The sequence below is a fragment of the Mesoplodon densirostris genome, chromosome 4, assembly GCF_025265405.1.
Source record: "Mesoplodon densirostris isolate mMesDen1 chromosome 4, mMesDen1 primary haplotype, whole genome shotgun sequence".
In the NCBI taxonomy this organism is placed as follows: Eukaryota; Metazoa; Chordata; class Mammalia; order Artiodactyla; family Ziphiidae; genus Mesoplodon; species Mesoplodon densirostris.
In genome coordinates this window covers 169,609,922-169,622,185 of record NC_082664.1, presented here as the reverse complement: position 1 = coordinate 169,622,185, position 12,264 = coordinate 169,609,922, and the positions used below count along the sequence as shown (strand labels likewise).

General features: G+C 36.2%; 1 protein-coding gene across 1 annotated transcript in view; it reads right to left on the bottom strand.

Annotated features, from left to right (window-relative positions):
• PLXDC2 (plexin domain containing 2) overlaps positions 1-12,264 on the bottom strand; it is a 401,022-nt gene that overhangs the window by 182,748 nt on the left and 206,010 nt on the right. The window contains exon 5 of the mRNA XM_060095440.1: positions 6,100-6,169. Coding sequence (XP_059951423.1) covers positions 6,100-6,169 — 70 coding nt within the window. The remainder of the gene's footprint in view (positions 1-6,099; positions 6,170-12,264) is intronic.

Sequence of the window (12,264 nt, the reverse complement as noted above, 5' to 3'; positions counted from 1 at the left end):
CCAGAGAATCACTCAGACACAGCAAAGCAGACATCACATAACTTAACTTTCTCTCCAGGAATCTTTGAGACTTGAGTTTGTTACTTTAAATTAGTGAACCAAATTGGAATGGATTTACCTTTGTCCAGCATGTATCCCTTCAGTACTTCCCTTCATGTATCAGATCTCCAGATACATATAATAATATAATGATAATAATAATGCAAAATAATTCCATTTACCTTTTCACTAGATTCAGAAGGTTAATGGAGGCAATCAAGTTCTGTTATATGAGGTTATATACTTGAAAGACGGTGGGGTTGGTATTTATAAATCAATCATCATGAGTAATAACTAACTCTCTTCTGCTGTTAAAAAGCCTTTTATAACTGTTATTAATCAAGTACCTCTAAAAAGCATGAAATATTATTTGGGACCACAATTAAAATATTGCTATTTGAAAGCAAAAATAAAAATGAAGCTGGAAGATTTGGTAATATACATCCTCAAAACCCAATCAAAATAATATGCAGTATTTTTTTAACCTCTTTTATTGGCGACTTAAAGGTGGGGGGGAACAAATGATTATTGACAAGATATAGGAAATTAGTCTAAATTTGAATTTAAGATACCATAGCTCAAAGAGTAACTTTTTTTTTTCCCTTGAGAGGAGTACTAGTAGACTAGGAGGCATGGGAAGAAAGGAGACACAGTTGTTCCTCAGTCTCCAGGACACACCCACTATCCCCATACCAAAATCCCTGGATGCTCAAGTCCCTTATATAACATGGTGTAGTATTTGCACATAACCTACACATATCCTCCCACATACTTTAAATTAACTCTAGGTTGTATAATACTTAATACAATGTAAATGATATGTAAATAGTTGTGAATACAATGTAAATACTATGTATAGTTGCCAGCTCACAGCAAATTCAAGTTTTGCTTCTCGGAAGTTTCCAAAAATTTTTTTTTCGAATATTTTTAAGCCACAGTTGGTTGAATCCCTGGACATTGTACCCACGGATATGGAGGGCCGACTGTATATATTTACTTTTGTTTGTTTGACCTTTTTTAGTGTCATGTATTAATTTTTCAGATATTAAACATTGATTACTTAGTGAACATTTTACATTTTATTAGTTTTCATGGGGCAAACAAAATAAAATAGAACTAAAATTGACATCTTATACAGTGCTGTATGTTAATTATATCAAACTGGAAAAAGAAAAGATGTGTGTGAAGCAGGCTTCTCAATAAAACTTTTCATATCCTGACAAAAAAATCTAAACCTCCAACTAGAAATTCACGTAGAAAGGAAAGGAGGGCAAATCCTTCACATAACCAAGGTTAAGTAATACCTGTTCATTATTATCCTTTTAATTCACATCATCTTTGATTCCTAATCTCATGTGAAACTTGCTTGCAATTCCACACACTATTTTAATTTTGAATCAGCATCTGTCTACATACTTAAAATTTGAGGGCCAGAATTATCTGGATAATGTCAACTTTTCTCTCTCCCATTATAACAGGCATCATTTACCACCCTCTCCCACCTCCCATTTTCCTCTCCTCTTAGTTATATGTAGTGCCCCTGATGGACTCATGAGAAAAACATTATTACTAGTGATGGTTGCAAGAATTAAAAAATCAAGTCCTCACACATAAATCTACTTTTTGAAGCTTTTAAAAGATCACTTTAGCAGCCTAAAATTTAAAAAGTATCAATTAAAGTATTCACATGGAAAGGTAATAAAAGGCAGTGTGATATGCAAACAACACAACTTCGTGGTACGTTTAATGGAAGTATCTGTACAAAATGCACGGAAGACTAGTTTTTTAATGCCTGGAATATTTGTATTCTGACGTATTTTTTAAATAGAAAGATGAAAGGATGCTTTCAGATTCTGCTGCCAGTGAACCAAAAAATAAAATGGTATTTCCAATTCATTGTGTACATTATTTGTATGGATGACTGAAGCTTTTGAAAATTAAAATGTTTAATAAGCAAAGATTAATTTTTGTAGTTTATAAATAAATGACCGGATATTTGATTTTTTTTTTTTTTTTGCAGTATGCAGGCTTCTCACTGCTGTGGCCTCTCCCGTTGCGGAGCACAGGCTCCGGATGCGCAGGCTCAGCGGCCATGGCTCACGGGCCCAGCAGCTCCGCGGCACGTGGGATCCTCCCGGACCGGGGCACGAACCCGTGTCCCCTGCATCAGCAGACGGACTCTCAACCACTGCGCCACCAGGGAAGCCCCGGATATTTGATTTTTATTTACATTTTAACTAGAAACTTAATTTTACTCACAATGAAGTATATATGTATATATATTATACATACACACACAATGATGGGTCACAGTAAATTATGCATATATCTGTATTTTTAAACTACTCTCTGTTTTGAAATGGTATTGATCCTAGCAATAACACAAGACATTGTCTAAGTTCATTTTAGTCAAAATTAGTGTCTATGTGGAGAGAGAGAGATTTTAAGGAGGCATGGGAAATGCAGAAGCGGTGAGGTAGGAATGAAGGGAATTGTGATTTAAAATATGCGCTTTAACATTTCACTTTCTTTATCTTAAATCCAACGTAGAAACAGGTTCAAGAGGAATTTGCAGACACATTCAAAGAGAACTGACAGTCAATAGAATATCTCTGTTCATTTCAGTTTCATAGAAACCAATGTGTTCCTACTTAAAAATCCCAGTCCATGGTCTATTTGCAATGCCTTTCAGTCAACTTTATTTAATCTGACTTCTGGTTTCCATTTTTCTTCCAAGCCTTTCATGGTTAATAACTTTTTCAAGATTTGTAAGATGATGAACATTTGTCAGGTAGGTTTATCTGCTTATAACACCTAGTTAATCAGAAGAGATCTGTTGAAAATCTATGATTCAGAAGTCCTCTTCCAAGCTGTTCTTAGCTTTACTCACCTGTGTCCTAATGAATCCTTTTGGCTGAAAACCTTTGCAAACACAATGATCAGACAACTCAAATGATGTGCCCTTCACTGGCTTCAGGCACTATAATCTATGTAGAAGTATTGAAAACCTTGCCTCTTTCTTTGACTTTAACTGCCTAACCTTACCCTGTCCTCCACTGCCAGATTAGGCCAGATCTGTTCTTTACTCAAAGAAACTCAATACTTACTGGATATCATCCAAGTGTCTAAAGTTCAAAGTATTTTACATCACTCTTCCCATCTCCCCTTCACTAGACTCTTACTCTGAGTCTCCATTCAAGATAAACAGATTTACTTGACAGACCTCCAAATATGCTCAGTATGGACTCAGCACTATCACTTAGCTCAGCATCCCCTTGTCTAGAATGTCCGTTCCCTCTTCACCTCTTTTAACCTGCTTCTTTGCTAAAATTCCACCGTCCTTTAAGGCCAACATCAAATGTTAGCTGTTTCACAAACCTGTTCTTGATTCACCCAATAAGAATGATCTCCTCTTGGAGCAACTTTCTGCTCCTCCAGTACTCACAGTCAACCTTGTCTTATTGCTTAGTCATATACTCCTTCCTCTTAGATTCTAAGCTCCTGGAGGAACAACAGTTTATTCTTCTCTGTACAAACCAAAGTATCATGTACTGTGTCTTTCACACAGTAGGGGCTCAACCAATACTGATTGAATAAATAAACAATGGAAGTGTAGACAAGCTATTTCTTTAGCTGAAAACCTTTACAGGAGATTCTGGTTCCATTTTGGAGAAACCCAGGTCAATGTCTAAATTATCTCAGTTGTGCCTCTCTAAACAGGGTATAGATTTATATATGCAAGTGCCATACTAGCATTTCTTAAGCAAAAAATAAAAAAGGTTTCTTTACATTAGTGTCTTCTTCAAAGAAGATAGAGATCATTCAAGACACCAGATTTTTCACTTACTTTGAGGATCTTTTCAAAGAAAAATGGTACTTTGAAGCAGTAAACATGATATAGCCATCTGTTTGGGGTTTTTACTACCAACTCAGCTAACAGAAATCTTACTTCATATTGGCTGAATCACTGACAAGACTTTTAAAGATAAAACGATTTGAGAAACAGAAAATGCAAAGCTGTCCATATTTTCACCACTGTGTGTACAGATTTTGAACAAATGTGATTAATAATTCACTTTTAAAAATTCAGTGGAACACCGGTAACCTAAGTGTCAGAAAACATGCCTAATATTCATATTATAAGATAACCATGCTCATATCATACTTTAAAGATGTGAGTGGATGTGAGGTAATCCACGGCTTAGAGGGGCAATCTTTCAATTTACCTTTCTTCTTTCCATTCAGTCTTTCAACACATTAATTAAAATGTCTGCTAAATGGCTGGCACTATACTAGCACAAAAATACATGGTGAGCTCATAAAGATATGGTCCTTGTGTAAATTTTACTTATATATAGTCCTTTTTTTACACAAAATGTAATAGTTTCTGAACTGAAGCCATTGTTTTTCCCTAAAACCAGCTCTTCTGCTTAGAGTTGTAAACTTTGCTAATACCATCATTTCTATCCCTTTGTTTGAAGCCTCAGAATCATCAAGGCCCTCAATATTTGTCACACAAACTACTGCAAGATTCTTCCTATAATGTGTACTAACTTCAGCTTTTTATACTTTAAAGCATTATAAAATATCTTGGTTCAGCTTCTTACATTTATTACTTATCTAATTAAGGACTACTGACTCAAATTGACTCTTGAGGCAGTTATAAAATTGTCCCAAACTACTTTTCACATCTTAATATTTTTGGTAAAGCTACACCCAGCTTCATTCAAACTCAATTATTTACTATCTCAGACATATTCCACCAATTTCCTCTTCTGTATAGTATTTATTCAAGATATTCTTCCCTGTGACCTACTCTTCCTTCCCTACATAATCACAGAAAGTATAACTTCCTTCAAGAAATATCTTAAATAGTAATTTCTCTATAAAGTCTTAAAGGAGTCTCACAGATGTTTACAAATATCTACAAATAAGATGTTTTCAAAATACAAATGTCATCATTTATATTTTCTAAGGAACTCCCACATTCTGCTTCATTTTGTCTAATAGTCCACTAGGCTACACAATCCTAAGGCAGAGGTAGCTCTATTTACCAGTGTTCAGAGATGGTACTCAGAACTTTTATTTGATTACTGGTATTTCTGATTACAAATCTTCTTCTGAATCCTACATATCTTCTAAGTCTTATACTGAAATATGGTAATAGTGACCAACATGGTTCCCATACCAAGCAGAAGACCAATAATAAAACCCAGTGAAGGAAAGGGACTCTGATCTGTGGTGCTTTAGGCTTGGGCCATCCACAGACTTTTCATCATATCTATGGATTTCTTTTAACTTGCTTCTTTGCTTACTCTTCCATTTTTATGTTTTTCTCTCATTCTTCTACTTTCTCTATCACTCCATGTTAGACAAGGAGCGATATTCTCTGGCATTTTGCTTATTTCTGCTAGTAGCAAGCAAGGATTAAAATTTTCTCACTCCTGGGATATACTATAAAAAATGATAATTGCCTTTCTAGGCTATTGCTAATCTCTAAACTAACCTCCAAAGTTTGTGGAGAAAAATAAAATGAAGAGAATTCAAACTGAATTTCAGTGTTTATTTTTTAAACTCAAAAGAGTTGTCAGTCAACTTAGGTGGCATTAAAGGGGGAAAAAAAAACCCAACCAAATTACTAAAGTTAATATAATGTGGTTTTGAATGTGAATGTATATATTGATATATAAATAAATTTATATTGATCAACTATATAAATTAAAAGAAAATGAAAATACTTCCATAGCTTTCTTAAGCACCTTTTCTTTCTAAGCTCTGTTTGCTTTCATGCAGTCTTCCATATTATCAAAAATGAAATAAAACTTGGAAAGAAAGCAAAGATGAATCTAAGCTGAAAATTATTATAACTACATTTTTTTTCTGCAGTAAAGTTTTCCAATAGCTATATTCTTTCTTAGGTTTTATTTATACCCATGACTTTGTGATAGAAGACAATGGTTTTCCCAATAAATGTCCCTTTTGAAATATGGAGTAAATTAAAAATAGTAACTGTAGTGAAACTGTAGATTATTTAGAGTGAATGGGTAGAAAACCACTTACCCCCAGTTGCCACAGTGATTTCACGTAGGAAATGGCCATAAAATGGAAAATCGAAGGACAGATTCACTCTCTGCAAGGAACAACAACCAGAAAAGAAAATCAATAATGTGCATAATAGTAAATGTAAAATGAAAAGCCTTCCACCTAAAAAAAATGATGCTTCTACTTTGCACCACTATTATTGTAGTTGACTATTAGAACCTGAATCTTGGATGGAAAGAAAGATTTTTTTCCCCTGGTAATTAAATGTTTAAAGTATGTGAAAAGAATAAAGTTGTGCTGTTGTGGTCTGTTGGTCTGTTCTTCAGTTACAAAGGGAATCTAGAAGTTTCAACTCTGAATCAAGCTATTCTCTTTAACATCACCACTGCCTTTCAGTTGTCCACTACAAAGTAGGTCAGCCATCACGATAACCTTAGGGTTCTTTTTAGTTTGATTAATCTTCTCCAAAATAGTAGAGCATGTTATCTGTCAAATTTCACTGAATTTAAAAATATATATATTTTATTTTACAAAATTATATATTCAATTTATCTTCTGTACATCCCAGAACAAAAGGCAATTTTATGGAACAAGATATTTTGCACCTACAGATCTAGACCTGCAGATATATTTATTTTTAAGATGTGATAAACTCCCCAGATTCAGTATATAGATGACCCTTAAACAACAAGGGTTTGAACTGCGTTGGCCAGTTCCACTTATGAGGCATTTTTTTCCCAATAAATATAGTATCTCTGTTTTCATTTTACAGATCTTTAAATTATCGAAGTGTTGAGAAAAGTTTGATTAGAGATCACAATATATGAAATCAAAAGAACTAGGGTTTGAGTCCTGATTCTATCTAGCCCTTGGGTGAGTCATTTGTCAATTTCCTTATTTTTGAGGCAGAGATACCAGTGTGTGGATTTTCAAATGTGCGGGGACTGGCAGCCCTAACCCCCAGTGTTGTTCAAGGGTCAACCGTTTTATGTCCACTTTTAAAAGCACAGAATCAAAGAATAAAAAATGCTGGTTACTAGAAAGCTACTTTTACTTTGTAGAGAGGAAAACTGGAGAGACTTAGGAGGAAAGTTCATAAATTTTGCCCCTCTTTTTTCTAAAAAGGGATCTGAAGCTTTGGATATATATATTTATAATATATCTTTATATATATCTTTATATAGATAGATAGATAGATAAAAACAAGACACAACAAAGGAAAACAAAGAAAAAGAAACCCTAGATTTTTTGTATGTTTGAAATGATATGAACCAGATATATTATTATTAGGCAAGAAACAAGAAAAACAGGGAGCTATAACAAAGGTGATCAGCTGAAATAAAAGGATCCATAGGGAAATTAATTGGCTGATTTCGAGCCGAATAGCATGTACAAACCACCTATAGTAAAAGGTTATTATGTTAAAATTCAACAATTTCTATATCTCTCCCAATATACAAATTAAAAAAAATAGAGAATTATATATAGCTAGATTAAATTTAGCTCTTTCCAATTGTGCAAATGATTGCTTTTTTATATCATCAGAGATTTCTAATGACTTATTTGGCATGATATTAATCATTCAAAGTTTACAGTGACTTTCAATTAGGTTTTTTTCTTTCCTTTTTAATGAAAGCTGCATCTTCAGAAAGGGTTTATCTTCATTTTTATTTTATGCTGACTAATGGGAACAACAAAACCTATTTTCACTGCACTAACTGAAATGAGTGGTTACTAATAACCCTAACATAAAAGCTTCAGTGGCAAAATCATATATCGCAAAGAAAAGGTCAGACATAATTTTATAAAGGCACTTGCTGTAGTACACAGTTCTCCATCATTCTAATTTATTTCCATGCTCATGAGCAAATCGGTAAAATTTACAGCCCTTTGGCATTCTCACTTCCAGAATAAGAGTTTGGTTTAAACATCTATCACTAACATATCAAAGATGAACCAGAGGAATATGACAATTTCTCAGCCACAACAAATGTTTAAATATTTTAGAATAAAATTGAGATAAACAATTATATAAGTTAAAGACTGTTTTTGAGAAGTAAATAAGTTCTCAAGGAAAAATTGCTGATATATTATCCTGAAGCACAACATCAATGATTGAAATGTTTCCCTGTTTAAATGACCAGATACCTTAGTTATCACCATGGCCTGCTTCACACTAATAATAGCAATGACAATTTAGAAAGGTGTTACCTTCTCAATAGTTATGAAATCTACCCGTTTCTCTCCAGGTACTACTGACACCTTTCCCCAAGTATAGATCACTTTTTTTTTTTTTTTTTTTTTGCGGTACGCGGGCCTCTCACCGCCGCAGCCTCTCCCGTTGCGGAGCACAGGCTCCGGACGCGCAGGCGCAGCGCCCATGGCTCACGGGCCCAGCCGCTCCGCGGCACGTGGGATCCTCCCAGACCGGGGCACGAACCCGAGTCCCCTGCATCGGCAGGCGGACCCCCAACCACTGTGCCACTAGGGAAGCCCAGTAGAGATCACTCTTATTGTAATAACTTGCTCACAGGTGTCTTGGCTCCATTTTCCCTGGAATTCATTCTCTATATTATCTAGCATATCACTCCCCCACTTCAAATCATTCAATCTAGAATCCCATTGACCCTGGAATCATGCCAAAATAGTGAAAACGAGTTCTAAGACCCACCACTGACTGGTCTCTCCTACCTTAAGATTCTCCCTTCACATTTTCTGCTCAGGCCAGCCTTCTAGAATAACTTTTAGTTCCTTGAAACTGCCACCCTTAACCCTGGGCTCTGGTACTTCAACATGATGTCTCTTCTGACTGTAATGGTCTCTCAACCTTGGTTGGTCATGGCTCCCCTATTCTTTAAGCCTTGGCTTAGTTTGGTTGGTACTCCAAACCTGACATAAGGACTTGGAGCAGATAATTTGTTTGGAAGGTGATCCTAGGAAGCATTTGCTAAAGGAAGTGGGAAAAGTGAGACAAGGAAAAAAGAAAAACTAGGAACAGTTATTGGATGTGTTACCACTACAGCCAGGTCTCCCCTTGGAGACCTTCTGAGAAAGAGTGGGGAAAATATGCCTCAGAATCATCTCATTGGAGGTTAGGAGGCTGGGCTACTTATCCATCAACTCCTATCTCCTGTTGATCAAAAGGTGCTCCTGTGGGCAGTTGAATCCCCCCTTCCCCAGGATTACCCTTGCTTACCCTCAGGCAGAAAGAAGAGTCACAGCACTTGATCTGAGGAGTTGCTAGTACATTAGAAGCTGCCTCCCACAGCTTCAAGTGAACTCAGGGAGGCAGAAGGGATATGGGGCAAAGCATCAAGAGGGACCGCGAAGTGTCACATCCTCAGAGTCCTACTGTGACTTCTTAGCCCAAGTCATACTTCCTACTGTATCTCGCCTAGCATTCTCTCTATATACACGCACACACGAACCAATTGCATGAGGTTCAGATTTTAACTGCTTCAAAGTGAAACTCAGCATCAGGGTGGTTAAGAATGGTTAAGTGGGAAACCAAAATTTAAACCCAGATTTGAAAGACAACAAAGGCAATGCTCTTAATTACTGAGCTATTGAAAATAAAGTGATAAGAAGTGTTACACTTAAAGGCAAATTTTTGAAAATTATCATCCCTCCTTAAAACACATACAAACACAGACACACACACACACACAAACTACTGAAACAAACAAAAATCATTAAGCACTAGAATTTCGTGAAGGGCTTTAAGCTAATTTATTATATATTCAGTATAATTACCCTCTGGGTAATTGGATCATTATTTTACCTCAGTATGGTATATAAAATAGGCATGGGGGGAGCTAAAGAAAAGTTTTATTTGTTCATTCATTCATTCACGCAGTCAGAAATCATTTATTCAACACCTTATATGTACCAGGCACTTAATCAGGGTCTGAGCATCATACAGTAAGTCCAACCCACTTTCTTCCTTCAAGGAGTTCAGAAGATGGTGCAGGAGAGCAACACGGAAGGATAAACAAGTAGGAACAGGCAGAGTCAGAGTAAGGACCCAGAGAGAACACCTAACCCAGAGGAGATGGCATTGAAACTCTTTAAAAGGAATTACCAGAAGCTAGCCAGATGAGACCTGAAGGCATGGGAGTGGAAGGGATTGTGAAAATATATGTAGAAAGTAAAACTGGAAGGATCGTGATTAATTGTACATAAAAGCTGGGAGCGGGGAAGAGCTGTCTAGAATGTAGGACAGGTTTCTAGCTGGGGGACTGGTGGACCATAATCCACCAACTGAAATGATGAATACAGGAAGAAGAGCTATTTTGGTTAGGTGTGAGAAGGCTTGCTGTGTCACTAATTAATTACATATCCTTTAACTATATAATTAAAAAAAACACCCCAAATTGTAAATGCCACAAAGGACCCTTCTGCAATCAAAAAGGCTAACAGAACCCTGGACATTGTCACAAAAAGCCACTGTAAACAAAAAAAGAAACGTAATCTTGAAATTTAGTTGACTTAATTGATGTACATGACAGAAACATTTTCCTATCTTGGATCTCATCCCACAAGAAATATCTAATGTAAAAGGAAGAAGCGTTTCGGAAAATTGTCATGTGAAGACTCAATAAATTAATTAACAGGGCGAAATATAAAATGAAAACTCAGAAGTGAAATTTTAACAAGCATGTGTGGCATAAATAAAATCAATTGAATTTGCTAATTCCTTACACTCTGCAGAAAGCTGGCTATTTGAAAGGAGGGGTATCATAATTTTGAGACAAGCATAAGAAGTATCACAGGTGGGAGAAGAAATTTATGAAGCATGCTTTGAAAAGTTTGCAGAAGTATATAGATAGGTTCTAGGTGGTCTGTTGCAAATTTATGGCAGGTACAGCCACATATGACTGTGACTTTTAAAACCACATCATGCTCCTTCACAGCATGCCCCGCGGAATCACTGCTGGGAACAGACTATCAGAGGCAATTAGGGCCATACTCAGAGATCTCTAAGTGCGTCCCCACCTCTTACTGCCTCTTTTACATATTTTTCTTATGCCTATCGCCATCTGGCTTCTGACTAATTATTATGATCTCTGCTAATTCTTTCTTAATAACACAAGAATTATAAACCTATGTAAACACTATTTCTCAGTGGTAATACAAAGATAAATTAATTAGTCAATGCTTGTAAGACCTTGAAGACAGAAACCATTAGGTTAAGAATCTGGAGTGGGCACATTTATAATCCTAAAAGCCATTTAAAAAGTCATTAATAAAAACTGCCTTTTGTTTTAAGACAGCTTCTTATTTACAGTAATAAGGTTATACTTTTCTGGTTCCCCCAGCCTTGATTTCATCTTTATAAGGTATAGTCTTGATGAAAGCAGCTTGTGGGAAAAAAATTAGTAGTAACTACTCTTTTAGGAACTGCTGACCTCGTGAGTTCATTACAGCAAAGGGTCCAGAGATTATGGGCAGTATCCATTTATTTAAGAATAAATTCATGGGGGCTTCCCTGGTGGCGCAGTGGTTGAGGGTCGACCTGCCGATGCGGGGGATGCGGGTTCGTGCCCCGGTCCGGGAAGATCCCACATGCCACGGAGCGGCTGGGCCCGTAAGCCATGGCCGCTGAGCCTGCGCGTCCGGAGCCTGTGCTCTGCAGCGGGAGAGGCCACAACAGTGAGAGGCCCGCGTACCGCAAAAAAAAAAAAAAAAGAATAAATTCATGGATTAATCATTAATTTCTATACATATATTTTAACAGACTTGAAATTACATCCCAGCTTTGGTATTTTGTAGCTGTGTGATTTCATAAATCATTTAACCTCTTTAAGGCACAGTTTGCTCATCTGTAGTCAACACATTTCTTTAAAGGGTTATTTTATGGATCAAACGACCAAATGACACCTGGACCTTCATAAGCACTGAGTCAAGATTATATTATGTACCTGAAGGCGTCTAGCATAGCAGTAGTTCCTTAAAACTCATTTCCTAAATAAAAATAGCTCCCTGTTTGACTCCTAGTAAGTAGATGGAAATGATTTGATATATGTTGTTTCTAATATCAATGCAGGCATATTCCTTTTCTAATAGAATCATATGACAATTAGACATTGTGTTCCTCAGCAACGTTATGATGTTTTCAGTTTTGTTATATTGAAATAATCATAACTGCTGTATTTACTGGTGTTAGGAGGATGAAATTAGCAT